The sequence below is a fragment of the Haemorhous mexicanus genome, chromosome 4 (genome assembly GCF_027477595.1).
Source record: "Haemorhous mexicanus isolate bHaeMex1 chromosome 4, bHaeMex1.pri, whole genome shotgun sequence".
Classification (NCBI taxonomy): Eukaryota; Metazoa; Chordata; class Aves; order Passeriformes; family Fringillidae; genus Haemorhous; species Haemorhous mexicanus.
Window position 1 is genome coordinate 22,778,727 of NC_082344.1, and position 17,742 is coordinate 22,796,468.

The 17,742-nt window shown below is 39.9% G+C and overlaps 1 protein-coding gene across 1 annotated transcript in view; it reads right to left on the reverse strand.

Annotated features, from left to right (window-relative positions):
• Positions 1-7,550: 7,550 nt before the first annotated feature.
• Positions 7,551-17,742, reverse strand: part of TECRL (trans-2,3-enoyl-CoA reductase like) — a 59,446-nt gene continuing 49,254 nt past the window's right edge. The window contains exons 7-12 of the mRNA XM_059844076.1: positions 17,312-17,384; positions 15,499-15,542; positions 11,854-11,911; positions 10,874-10,959; positions 10,407-10,452; positions 7,551-9,304 (exon numbers count right to left, since the gene is read on the reverse strand). Of these exons, the coding sequence (XP_059700059.1) occupies positions 9,177-9,304; positions 10,407-10,452; positions 10,874-10,959; positions 11,854-11,911; positions 15,499-15,542; positions 17,312-17,384 (435 nt within the window). The 3' untranslated portion in view covers positions 7,551-9,176. The remainder of the gene's footprint in view (positions 9,305-10,406; positions 10,453-10,873; positions 10,960-11,853; positions 11,912-15,498; positions 15,543-17,311; positions 17,385-17,742) is intronic.

Here is a 17,742-nt window from a genome sequence, read left to right on the forward strand (position 1 = left end):
ATCATTAGTCTGCTTGCATCCATCTATTTTATTTATGCCATTCAGGGAGATTTCAATGGCCATCTGCAACTGGGGGCACTTTTGGTTTTGGAGGAATGCACCATCAGTGGCACAGGAATGTGAGGGATGGGGCAGAGTTTCAAGGATATCAGCTCTCCTGGAGTGAAAAGGCTTGCCTGCTCAGTAGAGGGACACTTTGGTGTCTCTGGTGTCTTCAGCCCTTTTTCCCTGAGGCACTTTTGGAGCCATGCAGACTGGTGATCCTACAAGAAGCCTCTTGGGGCTGAACCCCCAGACTGAACCCCCCCCATTTTCCCCAGGCATGGGGAAATGCCTGACCCATCACACCACCTGGTTATCCCTGGGAGCAAAAATTTGGGTGTAAAAATATTCTCAGTTATGGCAAAGACTTTTCCCCCTCATACTCCTGTGCCACGTTACATGTTCTATTGTTCTGTAGAATGCAGAATGTTCTTCTGTTGTTAAATAGAAGATCAGAGCTTTCCAGATTTTCCCCCTTGGCTGCAAGCTGAATTTTCCTGCTGCTCCTTTGACTTTTCAGTGGTCTGAAGCATCAGGTTTGGTTCACTCACAGTTCAAGCTGTCAAACTCCCATGCACAGAGCAGTTAGGGTTTGTTTCTGCTGGGGAAATCGAACAGTACGTTTTCCAGTTTGCAGCATTCAGCCCACGTGGTTTTTTTCTCAGAAAACAAGGGAATGCTGCCCCTTGCACTTTTAATTTACAGTAATTAGCAAGGAAATGGTGCTGGCTTTTAGAGAAAGAAGCATACTGAGCAACTCATTCCTAAAAAGAAGATTTGGAAAGGAGGCTTACATTGGGAAGTAGTACATTTTGATTCCTGGTGTAAACATAAATATTCAACACTTCTTGCAAATCAAAAATCAGAAGGGAGAAAAGCAGTGGTCTTTGGATTGATTGAACATTTTTTTTTCCCTAGCTTATGCTGAAATGCTTAATATTTCAGCTGTGTGTGCCATGCAAGTAACCTGATAGATTGGTTGTATTAATTGAAAAAAAAAAAAAAACCAACCCAAAAAAATCCTAGCTGAGACATTTTATTTTCAAAGAACAGATGGCATTCTTTACTTACAGCTGTAGAATATTTTGCTGCAACATAAAGGCATATAGTATATCCTCTGGGGATGAAGGAAAATGAGATGGAGAGACAATGTTGCAGGGAAAATCATTAGAAGCTCTAGAAATAATAGAAGTACCAGGCCTGACTTTTGGTACCACTAACCTTTGCTGACTTCAGATGACAAGTCCTACTTGAGATCAAGACATCAGCAGGACCCCTACTTGCCCGGAGTTTCCCACCCTCCTCCCCATGAGAACAGCAGCAGGAGAAGCCCCATCTGCAGACATTTCTTGTGGCAGAGGACGTTTTTTATGTTTTCTCTACCAGCCTGCCTGGCTTAACCTTTTGACCATCCTTCAGCTGCCTCTTAATGTGACCATTTTATCAATGACTGCAGTTAAAATGGCAGTCAGTTTAGCCAGCTCTGTCTGCTGCTGCTTGAAATTTTATGTATTGTGACCTTCTTTGTGCCCTTAATTTCTGCTGGAGATGCTCATCTCCTTGCACTGTAACCAATGAATCAATTTTATTTTCTATGAAAGAGAAAGAAAATTTTTTTTCTGCTGAAACTGTGGGGGTGCAAAGCAAAATCCCTCCCCCTGCTCCTTATCTCAAATAAGAAAACTCCTGCAGTTTTTCTCTCTTTGTAACTGCCTATTGATTGTGTGTGTCAACTCTACGTCTGTGGGCGCTGAAGGATTTGATTTTATTTCTGTTTGCTCAATGATATCTAAAAAGTGACTGCTTGAAGAGCTGCTGAGAATTGGGGGTCTTGTCCACAGGTTTTATAATGCATTATTTGCATATAATTATATCAGAACGGTGTAATTACACAAGGTATTTCCTTTTACTTGTGTAGATATTCTTTTTGGATGATGCATGTATCTGCAGTCCCAAGGCTCCAGAACTGCCGTAGGCAAGATTGCCCCACACTGCCTTACACACGGCCAGATTTAGTGCTCTTGCATGAGCTGTTTTCCAGTAAATAAAAGTAGTCATTTTTCTTCTGTGTTTGATGGCAGTGGATGCTGTCCTCACTTCTGTTGGTCTGGGCAGTCCTCTGCCGCTGAGAGGGAGTCAGATGTGTGCCTGAATGAAACAGGCTGGGAAGGACTAAAAGAATTGCCCAAGGAAGGAGAAGCAAACATCAATTACTTGCTCAAGGGTGAAAAAGGGTTTGGTAGGCTACTTATTTAGATGGCTAAGCACATCTTGTATTTGGCTTCAGCACCCTGGCCTTGCACTTGTAGCACATCTCCTGTCATACCTGTGACCCTCGAGCAGTTCAAAGAGGGCTTGTGAAACCTCTCAAACTGCCTGTCAGGGCCAGGGCCATCAGCAAGGGAACTCTGAGAGGGAGCAGCTGAGATGGGCTTTGGTCCATCATGGATTCAGAGCCATCAGCACTGGGGTGGGGCAGTCTGTGGGGACTTTAACTCCTGTGTATGACTGCTGAATGCCCTCTGCAAAGCTCACACACTCTGACACTCTCAGTCAGTCTTGTGTGTGCCCTAAGGATCTGGCTATCAGGACAGATATCGGGGTGGGATTCCTGGGGTGTCCTGGGCAGGGCCCAGAGCTGGACTTGAGGATTCTGTTGGGTCCCTTCCAACTCAACATGTTCTATGATTCTGTGATGCAGTAGCAGGTCATGCAGTAATTCCCTGTGTAACTTGCATTGCTAAGTGCAAGTCTGTCATGTGTGTGAGTGACAGTTATTCTAAAATTGGGATTTCCAAGCCAAGTACAAAAGGGTTTGAGGTACAGCTTCCAGCAAATATTTGCATGTGATCTAATATACTATATCTGTATTTAATTCTAGATCCATAATCAAGATCACCTTTATTAGATTTCAGGAAATCTTTTTTGCACTGCCTTTTCCTGGGAGCGGTGCCCAAGGTGCTGAGCCCCTGAGCAGAAGCCTGAGTGAAGTAGAAGTAGTTCTCAAATTACCATAGCCCTGTTCAGTTTGTCCCTGTATCTGTAAAAGCACAATATCCATCTTCCTTTTACCTGCTAGAGCCTGCTAAATAGGAAAATGTGTCAAACATGGGGGAGAGTGTTGCTGTTTCTATTGTTACAGATTTACAATTTCATAACAGGATACTAATGCAAACCAGGAAGAATTAAACCTCTGCTTTTGCAGAGAGAAGTGCCTGAGTAGCTCCAGCCCTTCAGAGGTTTAGAGCAAAGGAAACAAGGAGAAGCATTTTGAAGCTAGGCTCAGATAGTACCAGGTATTGCAGCTCACTGCTTCAAGATTTAGCTCTGTGCTTGCAGCTGGATTAAGGTGGGATGTTTGGCAAGTCTCTGAATCTAGATGAACATCGTGCTTCACATTGGAAGAATATCTAAAAATGGCAGCAAAGTATTAGTGCATATATGGGGCAACAGAGCTGGAATTGGTTAACAGTATACAAAAGACTCTACATCCTCAGTGTTTTGAAATGAAGGGCTTTTCCTGTGACATAATTGTGTATATCAAAGCTCTAAAAGCTAAGTAATTAAGAGTTTGAATGACAGGCTTACAAGTCCAATGCAAAGCACCCTTTGCAAAGTGATGACATAAACCAGAGGGTGGAAGAATACAGTGTGTGTGTATATGTCACAAAAATTCCCTGTTGGTTCAAGAATAGGTGCTTTGTTTTTCATTAGATACAATATTGGAGATGTGTCATCTTTAATCCATTTCTGTCAAGCTCAGTTGTCAGAAAGAGTGAAATTTCTTTCAAAAAAGACATAGCTGCTAATCCCTAAAAGCACAGTGCAACCACATTCTGGTCCTTCCAGATCTCTAATCAATGTCTCCTTCTGCAAAGATGCCCTAGAACCTTGGAAATGGCCTCATAATATTAATAGAAAAAATAAAGAGTACCCTTTTTTCCCTAGTCTTACCTTGAGGAGAGGGACACCTTTTAAAATATTTGTTTCTTTTGTAACTTAGTGTCACAGTTTCATCAATCAACTGAAAGCTCATCAGCTTTTCAGTATGAATTAGAGTTTTAAAAATGATTGATGTGGTGGTCTGTTTTCTTTGGAGCCTGTCTTGTAGTGCTTTGAAAGAGTCCCCATATTGTGAAACCTGCAATTTTGAAACAAAAGCCCTTTCCCATTGAGTATGTCCAGGTACTCAGAATACTGAAAGGAATCAGTCCTAGAGCTGTATTACTTTTTCACAGGAATAATACTATGTGTTAGGAAAAAACTGGCTAACAATCAGATTTCTTTGACAAAAGATGTGAAGTTTGCTTTTTTTAAATATGGAATTCATTAGTGTTATTGAATCGCCTTATCATATTTCTTTTAACTATGAATGATTTCCTCATACTTGGTTCCTGAGTTTTCAAAGGCTTCAGAAGTTACATAAAAGCAGGTACATGATAGAAGATGGGCATTGTGGAGGTGTTAATACATGGCAGATTTTTTTTAACCTAAGCATGCGTATTCCAGGACCCATTTTCTTGTCTTTTCTTTTGATAAAGTGGTTTTAGATTGACTATCACGTTCCAAGGAAATTCAGCACAGATTATTTCAGTCAAACAGTGACCAACACTGGACAACTGTTTGTCCAGTTGGACAAGATGGAAAAATAAATGTGTTCTCAAATGTCCTCTCAGGGAAGAACTGGGTGAAAGGCAGTCTTTGTCGTGCTGCACAAACGAATAACTAAACGTCAGGACCATGATAAAGGTCCAGCAGCTCGGCTTTTGGAACTGATACCTGCAGAAAGAGTTGTAAGTTTGAGTCACAGGTGGCTGAAAGATGTGCAGAGACCATGGACATAAACATTCTTCTGTGGTGCTAAACATGTGTGATGTGAAAATCACCTTTAATTGTAGCTGTACAGCAGCCTCTGTGCACTCAGCTATGATAAAACAGACCTTTCATAAAAAAAAAATTGTTCCTATAGGTACTAATCTGTGTTCAGTGGCAGCACAACACTTCATCTACATTTATTTATTGAACACTGGGATAGGCATAGAGCATGTTTCTCTAAAATCTTCCATGAATGTTAATGACAAGGAATATCACTTGTAGGCAGCACTTGTGCCTAGGAAAATATAGAAAAGGAAAGCCAATAAAGCATCATGTGAAAAATATTAGCTTGCTGAAAAGCTTTTTATGGTTTGAATTAATTTTTAGTTCAGCAACACTTGTTAAACCTATAAATAGATAAAGAGTCTCTTGCCTTCCTATAGCTTTTTTCCTCTTACAGTGTGCTTTAGAAGTCTTCACATTCAGTGATTTTTATTTTATTATATTTAGTTAACACTGCAGGCTCTCTTTCAGAGAGCTGCTTTGATAACAGGCTGTTTTATCTCAGTTCCTAGTGTGATAAAAGCCAATTTGGAGTCACTTACTTTATACAAAACAATGCAAAGTACAAGATATTTTGATGATAATAGCAACTTTAAAAGAAGATGACCATCTGCCTTTATTCACTTCTCCTGCTTTCAGTGTCCTTTTGAGCTCCACTTTCCCTATGGAAAGATGAAATCACAGAGATCATTTTCCTGTCAGCTGCGAAGATGTGGTAACCATCTTATAAGACAAACATATGGCTGGGTCTTAGGGCTTTTTCAAACTGGGAATCCAAATATAGGCTGCCAAGTTGTGTACAGAAGCATCTGCCACGTCAGTTCCCCATCACAACGCCTCCCTGCACCACCAGAAAGCCTGAGCTGGTGCCTGCTCTTTTCCAGGTTGGCATTTTATGGCAAGAACAAGCCACAAAAAATGTAGAGCTGTGTACCTGAATGCTGAACTTTAGACTCCTTAATCTGAATGTTTTAGGAATAATTTGGGACAGGTGGGACTCATCCATGTGGAGATTTCCAGCAAAATCCCAGTTGTAAGCTGCAGGGTGAGCATGGAAAGACCTGGAAGCTGAGCAATCCACAGGGATTATTTTGAGATGTACTTTAGTCCCACTGGCAATGCCATTCACACAGTCCTTATTGGGCAGGCCAGGAAGGATCTATTCATACTCCATCTGGTTTGTTTGTACATTTCCTGACCCAACTGCTGTCTAGTCCCTGTATCTTGCTTTATTCCTGGTCTCTTAGTTCTGATGGCTTCCCTTCTGAAGAAGGTTAAGCAGGAACTGCTGCATACACAGGTTTGTAGCAGCTCCTCATGGCTAACCAGAACTTGTTTCCAACTTCAGCCTCTTGATTTTCCTGCTGCCCTTTTTTCAGGAATGTTGTAATTTGCCTCTGTGAGCTGTTATGGCTCTTATTGGAGGTTGACTTCCTTTGACCTTGAAGCATGGTGGGATTCTGGTAGTGGGGTGGCCTTGCCCGTGCTTTCCTTCTACTGGTGGCTCTGGGAAGTGAGGTCTGCACTCCAAAGAAATCACAGATGAAGGAATTTGCAGTTGACCACTTACTTCCTCATCAGCCCCTCACAGGAGAAAGACCTGGATATATAGAGCTTAATGAGGCATTTTTCTCCAGGTAACTGGCACAATTATGAGAAACTTCCTCATTAAAATGTTTGTGTGAAGACAACTGCTTTGGTCAAAAATGTGCATGGTGCTTGTGGGCTGAAATCACTGCTGATATTTTTATACAGTAATACTTTTTTTTTAACTGTGTGGGTTTCTTTTCTTTTCTTGCTTTTTTTTTTTTTTTTTTTTTGGTGGTGGTCTGTAAGGAAGGTTTCTGAAATCTTTATCAAAACAAAGACTGGTGATTTTTATAAACTTTTATTTTTTGAAGCAGAATATGCACCCCATTCCAGGAAGTTAACTTACATTTCTAATTGCATGGAACTTGCCCTGAAAATCAGAGGAGGATGTGTAGGAAGGTAAAGGTGCAGGAAGTTAGATTTATTGCTATTTGTGAGGCCATTTGACACTGTTCAGAGAAGTTTTAGCTCATCAACACCCCACTGGTGAAACTCAAAATATCTATCATGTTTATCTGAGACAGCCTTCTGCAATGCATCTTCATTTGTTCTTACCTAGTGTTTGCTCTCACCCTTTACTTTACTTTTTACCTTACTTTAAAACTTCAGTCATTTACTTCAGGAGCCAAAACTCTTTTCCCCCTTACTCCATGTACTGAATAACCAACTAATAAACAGGGAGTTAAAAATTCCAGAAGTATTTCTTCCACCTAAGCTAACTATTGAATAGGAACTGTGCTCCTAGCAATTGGAATCCCACTGGAAATATGCCTTGAACAGACTTAAAGCCACAACCATTGCAATAAAAAGATTAATAGATAAGTAATTGATTTTAATAAGTTACTCTCCTGCATGGACTATTTTAAAACTTTAAGATTGCTAAAATAAGACATTTAATAAACATGAAGGGAAAAGAATTTCAGTAGCTGGATTTAAAAAAAAAAACGGACAACCACCTTTATTCACACATCTAACATTGTCTGGAAAAAAAAAGTTTTAAAAATATTGTGGTTAAGTATTTGATTAAAGAGTACAGAAAATAATTTTTCAAAAATAGATCTTTATTAGCAGCCTGGGTCAGAGAACTGGATATTCACTTTGATTAGGGTTTTCCATTGAGAGGAATAAAAATTTTATTTCACAGGTTGCAAGTTAAAAAATATGGAAAGTGATGCATTTACATTACAAAGATGAAACTGAGTTACAGCGGCTAATAGGATAAGTGTTGCAAGTTAGACATTAGAAAAGGGATGTGAACCCAATTTACCAGGCAAATTAACTTTGTTAGAACACTTGAGCTGGAGCAAAGATAACAGCACCTTTAGGAGACAAACTGCCTGCCTTGCTGGTGTACTCCAGTGCTTCTCTAATGATTATAAAATTCTCTAGGCAAGATTTTTCTTCACCAGCCTAAGGGCACCAAAAGGTACTGATAAATGTGCAACAGAAACAGAATGAAATCTGGACTCAATGCCCTGACTCCTCATATCCTAATACCTGCTGAAGCAGTTCTTGTTCTTTTGCTCTGCCTAACTAAAATTGTGCTCCTGCATGACATGGGTGCCTCTGATTTGCAAAGGGAGCTACTCAGTACTTCCAGGACTTGAATAACAAGCCCAGAGAATCCCTCAAGAAATAATGTCCTGGAAAGCAATGTAGCAGATCGAGCCTGGCCAAGGCGAAGGGGAGCTGAAGGCTGTCAGCAGTGTCCACCTGAGGCAGTTCAGATATGGACTGAAATGCATTTGGCATTTCTTTCCTGTTTGATAATGAGCCACGCTCATTCACCTTGTGCCCATGGATTTCACACTGCTTCATACAGGTGAGGTGAATGATGTCTGGATGCAGTCAGGCACTGAACAAGGGGATCTTAACACACGTGTTAGTGCAGAAGGTTTTCTGCTATTTCCAGACTGTTCAGTGTGAGAAAGGGAAGTGAGCCTCAATGATGTACCCAAGGTTACGCCTCAGATTAGTTACAAGATGGGAAGCAGTCACAAGCAGTCCCATTGTGGGATTGTGGGGATGATCTGCCTACCTAAAGATAAAGAAAGACAGTCCTCTTTGCTGTGAGCAATTTAAGCCAATTTGTATTAAACAATTTGCTATGAGATTTGATTAAAAAAAAAAAAAAAGAAAAACTTAGTGAAGCTAGACTAAACAGTGTTCACAGCATAGTGGTCATCCTTTGATGTGATGCTTTAGAGGAGCTGAGGCAGAATGTGCTTTTCCTGTGCAGTTTAATAAAAATAAGGCTGTGAAACATCTTTGGATGAAAAAATCCAAGACTCCTCTACATCTATAACTGAACCTTAAAATTACCATACCTGAATGTGGCAGACGAGTTGTGTTCATTAATTTTAGCAGCATCTGTGCCCATTTACACCAGCTAAATATCTAGCATTCAATATAAGCAATTTTCTTGTCCCTTTTCAATTAGCTCCATTACAGAAAATCTAATTAAATCATATCTTTTAGCAGGAACCAAGAATTCAAGAGCTACATTTTTGCATTTAATTAAAACCTCTTCATCTTGAACTGTTAATTTCCTGAAAAAGATATCCAATAGTTTTTCCTCTGATCCACTTAGTTCCTGAATGAATTGGCTCATTTAGTCTGAGTTGGCTCCTGAAGTGTACAGTGGGGCTCCAGCTCTGGTGACAATCTCAGAAGATGATGGGAATCATAGCTGCTTTTCTCCTCACTTCTGGATAAAATCTCTTCAGATACAGCTTGTGTTTCTTCTGGGCCCACAGAGACATCTGGATGACCATCAGGAAAGCAAAGATGCCAACTAGCAGGGAAAAAGATTTAAAGAAAAGGATCACATGGGTTCTTTCAGTGCCTGTTTCTGGAAATGCAGTAGGGTTTATGGAAATATTTGCAGTCTCTTCTGTGGGCAGAGACAACACAGCAGGTCCTCTCAGCCTGGCACTTGCTGATATACCATTGCCCAAGGCTCAGCCTCCCCTTCAGAATTCACACAGATGACCTTCACATTTGTTAAATCCTGGACCACCTCTACTGCACCATAAATCCATATATCACAAGGCTTCCTTGGCCATGGTGCTGTCTCAACCCATGTCCTCCCTCGACCATATTTCTAGTTTGCTTCTGAACTACAACACTTCTTTGTTTCTGCCTCTGGCTCCCAACCGTGACAGGGAGCTGTGCTCTGACTCCCTGCTTTGTCGAGGGAGAGCTCATCCCTAAGGCAAGTAGGCAGTAGCTGCCTGATCCAGCAAATAGGCACCGAATAGGGGATAATTTTGCTGCATATGCATTTTGCAAATTCATTATCCTTTGATTAATGTGGAGGTGGTTAATGAGAAACATCCATTTGGTGTCCAGTCAAGCTATATCTGGGACTATTACAGCAAGGATGAGTGTGCTGCATATGTTTCTGTTCCTGCCACTTTAGGGACAGCCCTACATTGTCCCCAGACTTTCAGATAATTTTCATACCAAAGCCTAAAACACAAGAACGTTTCATCTTTTCAAACAAAATTTCAATTTATTTTTTGCATGATGCAGTTTAACCCACTTTTGAAATTCCTTCTTTTCCATTTGTAAGCCATGTGGGGCTACTTCTTACAAGGAGTTTTTATAGGTTTCTTTCTGGAAATGGAAAAAAAATTGAAAAGTAAATATTTTGGAGAGCTCAGTCCCATATTTTTGTGAGTGTTTAGGTCTTCTAAGGATGCAGCAAAGTACTGAGGAAGAGTCACAAATTCCACTAAGCTGGCTGCTCTTATGAGCATCTTGGAGGTGTATCTCATATGGCAAATTTGATGGCAATATTTCATATACTACAAACTTTTTTGGCAGATCTTAGATTTCTAGAATTCTCTTCCACAAACACTTTAAATGCTGTCTTCATTCTGTTTCAAACTTACCTGGCAGAGTTTGTGTCATCACTGTGAAACTAATCCAAGACCCAGCCTGTTGCAAAGAAAAAGGCACTGTTGGTTCTATGTTTTATGTAAAGCAAAATGGCAAGTTTTCAAAAGCTCCCCGTGGAAAAAGTGTGTGGTACCTGTACTGAAAATGGGAGAGGAAAAACAGTAAGAAATGAACCCCCCAGTGTGCTGGATGGGGTGAAGAGATGGGTGCTAAATCTTGAGATCACCGGGGAGACTGTAGTGGAGGGGAATATAGACAAAAGTCCATGTGATAGTGATGTGAGGGAAGAGGAGGGTCTGGTGGAGAAACATTTGTGGGAGCAAGGAGGAGGCTCTGACATACAAAGCATGAGGATGGATGTGCAGAGGAAACTGCGTGGAGGTGTTGCAGATTTTCTGCAGGCAAAGGCTGAAGCAGTATCCCCCTACCCTTTGCACATAAGCAGAAGAAAGTCATGTACCTCATATGTATAGTTGGGACAGGATACCAGCAGGAAGAGCCATGTGAAGGGGTTGTAGGTTGGACTTGGAAAACAGGTTCTATTTCCTTGTGAAAGGCAAAAAAAAAAAAAAAAACAAGGGTGGGGAAAATCAGAACCAGTTTCAGTCCAGGGAGAGGAGAACTGAGCCTTATCACAGCCTGCCTATGTAACAGCAATCCCCTGGGCCAATGCTCTCAGGGTACAACCTGTTAGAAAAGTTTCAGTGAAATCTTTTGAGGTAGCAAAAGCTGTATTTATCCCAGTGAGAAAGAACTTAAATCAATTTTTTGGCTCTTTCTGCTTTTAAGCTGAATTAAGCCCCTTGCAAGAAATAACATAAGCAGTTTCCTAACCACAGTGCATGAAAACATTCCAGAATAGAAATTGACTTCTGTGTGTGAAGTTGATCATACTGTGGTATTTACTTTAATAGGGTGTTCTAGTGGGGAAATTACACTATTAGTGTCTGAAAACATATTTTACTTTCCGGTATATATTGCATTACCTTTATTCTCATGACACAAAAATGCAGAAACCCCAACCTGTTAAGAGCATATGAATAGGGTGTAAGTATTCATGAGTCTGTCTCTGTGTATTTGAATATATGCATGTACATCTTTGCCTGAGATGAATGTGTCTAAAAACTCTGCAATGTAGTTTAGAAGTTTTTGAGACTTATTTAAAATGAAATGCATTGATGTCAGTCACCAGCATGCTTTAAAGAACTTCAGCGCTTAAATCCTTATTTAAATTGCAGTTGTGTTTAATTAAGACAAATTTGCTATCAGTTTTGAAACAACAGCAGTGTTGCTAATGTTTCCTTGTCACAAATTTTTGAAGGTGTTAGACCAATGGTATGGTTACTACTTCATCTTTCTTTATTCAATGGCTGTAGGTACATAAATCACTGTACATCAGCAGAAGATGGATAGGTTAAGGAAAAGGAAAAAAAGACAGACCTGAATTGGTTTGGTGAGCTAAAGCTACGTTGATAAAGTGATTTCCAGCTTCACACATCTGCAAGACATTAAGAACATATTTTCAGTTGTATGCCTAAAAGGCTGTGGCAACTGTGTGCAGTGCATAACCAGAACCCTCCCCGTTACAACTCAGTCTCTGTATCCAGGAAATATGTATTCCAAAAAACAGCCTGTCATCTCTGTCACACACACAAGTGTCCAGTGAACACTGTGGGTGCAGTCTGGGCTGAAAGTCCCTGGCGCATCCCCACAGAGCTCTGTGCAGCCAAGCCTTCCCTGGGGTTCCCATGCTCAGCACGTGCAACGTGTTTGGCCCTGGGGAGAGCAGGGAGATTCCCTGGCTCTAAGGAATTCATCAAGGTGCTCTTCTTTATTTTTTTCAGGATTTAATCCAAGCTGCAAAGAAGCAGGTGAAAATCTGACCTCTGGTTTTGTAAAGATGTCATGAGTTAATGTCCCTGCCCCTCTTCCTTCCCTCTTCAAAGGTGCTCAGCAGAACAGGAAGGAAGAAAAGGGTGACTGAAAAAGCAGCAGTCTCTAAAAGGCAGACTGAACGAACGAAGGAAGGGAGCCAGTCCTGTTCCTGGTTCTGGAACTCTCTGGTTATCCCATTTCCAGCCATAACCAACTTCTCAAAGCCGGTCTCTAACATTTAGGTATGTCAAAACTTTGGCAGTGGTACCATTTCTCTCTGTTTGGTTACACAGCCTGCAGCCCAGGCTGATTTCAGATTTGCTTCAGGCTTTCAGTACTTCATCAGTTATGACTGCTGAAGAATGAAAATCAATATTTGCCCATATTTAAAATAGGAACTGGTAGGAAAATCAGTTTAAATTCCTGAAGAAGATAATCTGTCATTGCAACTATGTAATATTATGGTTTTCATTTTTTCCCCTACTCTGTGAAGAAAACTGAAATGGTGTATACAGGTCAAGCTCAGGCTGAATTAAACTTTTTTATTAATTTCTGGGTTTGAAGACTGATTTGGCCTCTCAAATTGAAAAAATGCAGTGTTAAAAAGTTGCATTTTCTTACATAATTTATCATTCTGTATCTTGCAAGGGTCAAAAATGTTTAAGAAATTAAAATAAAAAGTAAAATGTTAAAACCTAGAGATGTTAAAAGTGTGAAGTCACAAAATTAATACAAAAAAGGAAGAGCTTCAACTGTCTTTTTTAAGTCAATTCTGAAAGTCATCCATAACAAATTTTTGTTAAAGCTAATTGAAAGAAATATGTAATTTCATTTTATATTGAAATGTGCTATTACCTGAAAGAACATTGTAGACAGAAGAATTGTTGAAGAATTTTCCCCTTTTTGACAGGGATTTTTGTGGGGTTTGTTTGGAAGATTTAAATCAGGCTTATTGGTAAATATATCTGTTATTAGCTGTTATTCTGCATGGGTAGGAAGTTACAGTTCAAGTCCTGCTGTCCTTTTAAATTCTTTTCATTCCAACTAACTGACAATCCTCTACTATAAATACCAGATGTAAAACACTAAATAGCCAGAAAATGAAAATCCATTATAAAATACCATATCAGAAGCTATCACTCTAAGCATAGCAATGGGCGTAATTTTAATTTACATACTTCCAATTAGGAGCTGGGAACGTGATTTGCTTTTTCTGATTGCTATTATTTTAAAGAAATAGGTTTTGTGGTTAGAAGTGATTTTGTAAAACACTATGGCTAATGAGATGCCTATAGTATTGTAGAGCAAGAGATGTTCACCCACTATAATTAACCCCTACTGATTCTGAGTAAAACAAGCTAAAGGCATTTCTGCAGGGATTTTTATTGGCTTACCTTTGACTCTGCAGCTGCATTCTGCTGTGATTAACTCTTATGTCTCTCTTTAGACATGTGACTGTTAATGTTCTACATTGATAACCACTGCTAAATTTAAGCTAGTCCTCAATTTATCGTATATAAAATATGGGGCAGTGGGAAACAACAGAGAAAAAGCTGAAGCTATTTACAATTATAAAATAATGAAGCCTACACACTGTTTCCCCTCTTTATATTCCAAATGTACCCTATGAGGAAAACATCCCTGCAAAGGTGAATTTCTCTAAACATGAACATTTTCCAGGAGGACCTGTAGAAACTGTTCGTATTACTCAGTACTGGTGTTTACAGCAGCTGCAGATGTATACACTTAAATCAGGATATGTAACAAAGGCAAGACTTAAAACAGGGTAAAAAAAAAAAAAGAAATTTTCCAAATATTTTATTCATATGTTTTAGAAACCTTTGAAAACAGCTCCAATTATTTTATTTTGTACGTTGATGTTTTAAATTCTTTGTCTGGGAATCTGCCAACACAAGATCTCAAAGGGACAGGTCTTGAGTTTCCATGGGCAGGGAGTTCTCAAAAGAGCTGTAAGAATTCAGAGCCTAGACCAGGTGCTGATGCAGATCTTAAGGGGTTTGACATATTTTATAGCAAACACCCCCAACAGGACTCATCCCTTTGCTTGATGGCAGCATTTTCCTTGCAGGGCACATTCCACTGATGCAGGGAAGGATGTTTCAAAGGAGAAGGAGGCTTTCTCTAAGCAGAGACTTTGATGAGGACTAGTTTTGCTGGCAGCACTGAATATTTAGGCAAGCAGTTTGCTTGGATTCAAACACCCCCTGAGCCTGGGAAGGGTGCACACAGCAAGGTTCTGGTGTACTGCTGGCTACCAGTGCCACAGCTTCCTGTCTCTGCAGTACTGGGCTATTGCTTTTGGCTCTAGAGCATCATGGAGTGTGTGAATTTCTTCATAGAAGTGTTTTTCTCGACTTTGCTGTACCTTGTTAGAGTAAGAAAAGCTGAGAACTGCATGGACAGACCCAGAGACAAACACTGCCAAAACTGTGACCTGTAAGGGTCCTGTTTTACAAAAGCATTTAAATATTGCTAACAAGTTTTTGGATGTTTTTCTGAATAGTGTTTGCCTGAAGGAGCCTAGACATATTATTGTCCCATCACCCTGTCATGTTTCTGGAAACTGATCTGTATCTGATTTTCAAAGAGGATGCTTTGGCTCTGGCTCAGCAGTTCCAGAGGACAGAGAGGATATACATTTCCATGAGAACTTCTTACCAAGCCTCTGTCTCACTATAAAGTTATGTTCAAACAGCAGGTTGGGTAGTCTCAGCCATCCTTCATCAGCTACACTTTCCCTTGGTTTATCCCAAATTGATTTTTCCCAACCTGGCAGGGCTTATTTATATTGTTTTTAATAGCTGTTGATGTAAGTTATTCAGGTCACACTGAATTATTGCAAAGTCTGCTTGGTACATAATTCTTTGATGTTTTAAAAAGGACAAGGTTCAGTCTGTCTAAATATTAGTGTTCTAACACAATTACCAGTAGTAATAATGCTGATGATGCTCTCACAGCTCTCAAATACAATACTTCAGTTTAAACTCCATGTACATAAATATTAGTATGACACTTCCTGACTGAGAAGCCTTAATAGATCAGTACTAAATCCAGTCAAAGTACACAAGGCTGTGGACATGGACTTAAGTGTATTTATACACACAAATGCACAGAAGCATTACTGCATTTTGCTAAATTGCGAGTTAATCCTATTCCATAATCATAAATAAAACTTCATTTTTTACATACCAGAAAAGCAAGAGCAGCGTAAGAAACTTGTTTGTGGCCAAATGCTAGAAAACAGAATGAAATTATAAATTGCATTTTACAGTATGCACATGGTTTGCTATGGATGAAATTAATCTAGTGCTGAGGAGCAGAAATGCTTCTTTCCTGACAGCCTCTGCAGAGAGATTGGATATTACCACATACAATATGAAGACAATACAACCAGTAACAGCCCTCTAGAAATGCCAGCTTTACACCACTGATCTCAACACAGTTCTCACCCAACTTTTTTTAGTGTTTGCCAGCTTCACATATCCAAGAGTTTTGTCAAAGCAGCTGGTGGTGGTGAATCCCTCAAGGCAAGGAGGGGAGTGGAGTGAAGGTCACTGTAAAAATCAGGCTGAGAATTGCAGCCTTATCCAGAGACCCTTCTACTTCCACGAGCAGAAAGCTCAATGCATAACCTATCCATTACCTTCTTTTTACTCTAGTAGTGAGGCAATAGTGAGGCTTTACTACACAGCTACTGCCTGCTTCACAGTCATGCAAGAAATACATTTAATATTTGTAAATTTTACCTGCCATCTGGCTGCCCCCTCCTTTTTCTGGTCCCCAAACCAGTGTAGGGCTCTACCATGTTCATGTCCAAAGGTTTACAATTCCCAAGCAAACCTTGGCCATAGCTGGGGGACACAAACCATGTTTACCTACTTCACTTGCCTTGGCTATGTCTCATCAAGCCTTTACTTTTGAGAACTCCTTTTTCCTGGCTGGCACAGGACCCCTCTGTGGTGCCAAACGCATTTTAAGGCAGTGGCAAGCAATTAGAAATATTTCTTCTGGATACTTCCTCTTTGTGTCTTGAACAAAGATCTTCCCCTATAAAGAAGCTGCACTTATTGATTTGATAGCCCAGACTGCTAAAAACTGTGTCTAGGGAGGTTTCTGCATTGTTTGCAGCATTGTTGTTAAAGCTGCACCAAATCCAAGTGTCATTCAATGAATCACACAATTTTGAAATAGAACTTTTGTGCTAGTTTGAAAGAAAAGCAAGTGTCACCTAGGAGAAATTTTTGATTGAAAAAACTTAGCAATTTAACTAAGCGTAAATAAAAATGGCAAAGCAAACGCTTTCCCCACAAAGTTCATATATAAATCTGAGATACAGAGGAAAAGAAAGACTAAGGTATAACAAGGAAAGTAAAGTAGCAGAAAATAAAACCTGTGCCAATTATTCTCAAAAGAAGCATAAGTGCATGGAGAAAACAGAAAAAATCATGAAGAAACAGCAGTGCAAAATAAAATATGATGAGAGGGAACAAAATGATGGATGGAATACAAAATTTTTTTTAAAAAACTTTGTGTTATCAGCAGTATGTGATGGATTTTTACTGGTTTCTCAGGGGAAAAAAAAACTCAAAAAAAACCCCAAAAACCTTCATTTTCATGAAAAGGATGTATCTTTAGCAAGTGAATATCTCCACCAAGAAAATGCAACCAGCTCTATTTCTTTCCTGCCTTCCTTGAGACAAATGTTGTGCAGATGAGCAAAACATATTGATCTTTGTGTTTTCTCTGCTTGTCCAAAATGTCCTGTTTGTAAACTGGACAGCAATTGACCATTGCTGAACAGGCACTAACATTCAGTGCCACAAAGCAGAGCTGCTTCCAACACAACAATCTTCCCCCTGACAGGGAGCAAAGACTAATTTCTGGCTGGATCAGTCATAGGATTTAGTGTGGGACCAATTTCTTGATTTTGGAGAACTTCAGGTTACACAGCAAAGACTTTTTCAGAGCGAGTCTGTCAGTTTTGTGTCCTACCCATACCTACATGGCGGCGTGTACCGTGGGTGGTTGATGTAGTATGCAATCCAGGATGTGAATCCCCAGTAAAAGGCACAGCCCTGGAACAGACAGATAATTTTTTTGAAAGGGCAACAAGGAAGTGCAAACTGTAACTTTAAAAGTATAAATTCTGCCAAGTGCAAAACCTGGGTGACCATGGAAAGGCTTTGCAGTTGTTTGTGAGCCTTAGAATGTATATCTTTCTAAGTTGCTGTGAAGCCAGTAAAAAATAAACTGGGGATACAGTGTAGATTTTTTCTATTATTTTGTTGAATGTTTTTTATTCCTGTTGTAGGAATTGGTACTTTTCTTCTCCTTTTTTGATTTTACTGCTGAAGATCACATTTCTGTGAGCGGTGCTATTAAAGTCTAGGGCTGCTTAACGCAGCTGAGCTGTTACTGTACCTGAAATTCAGC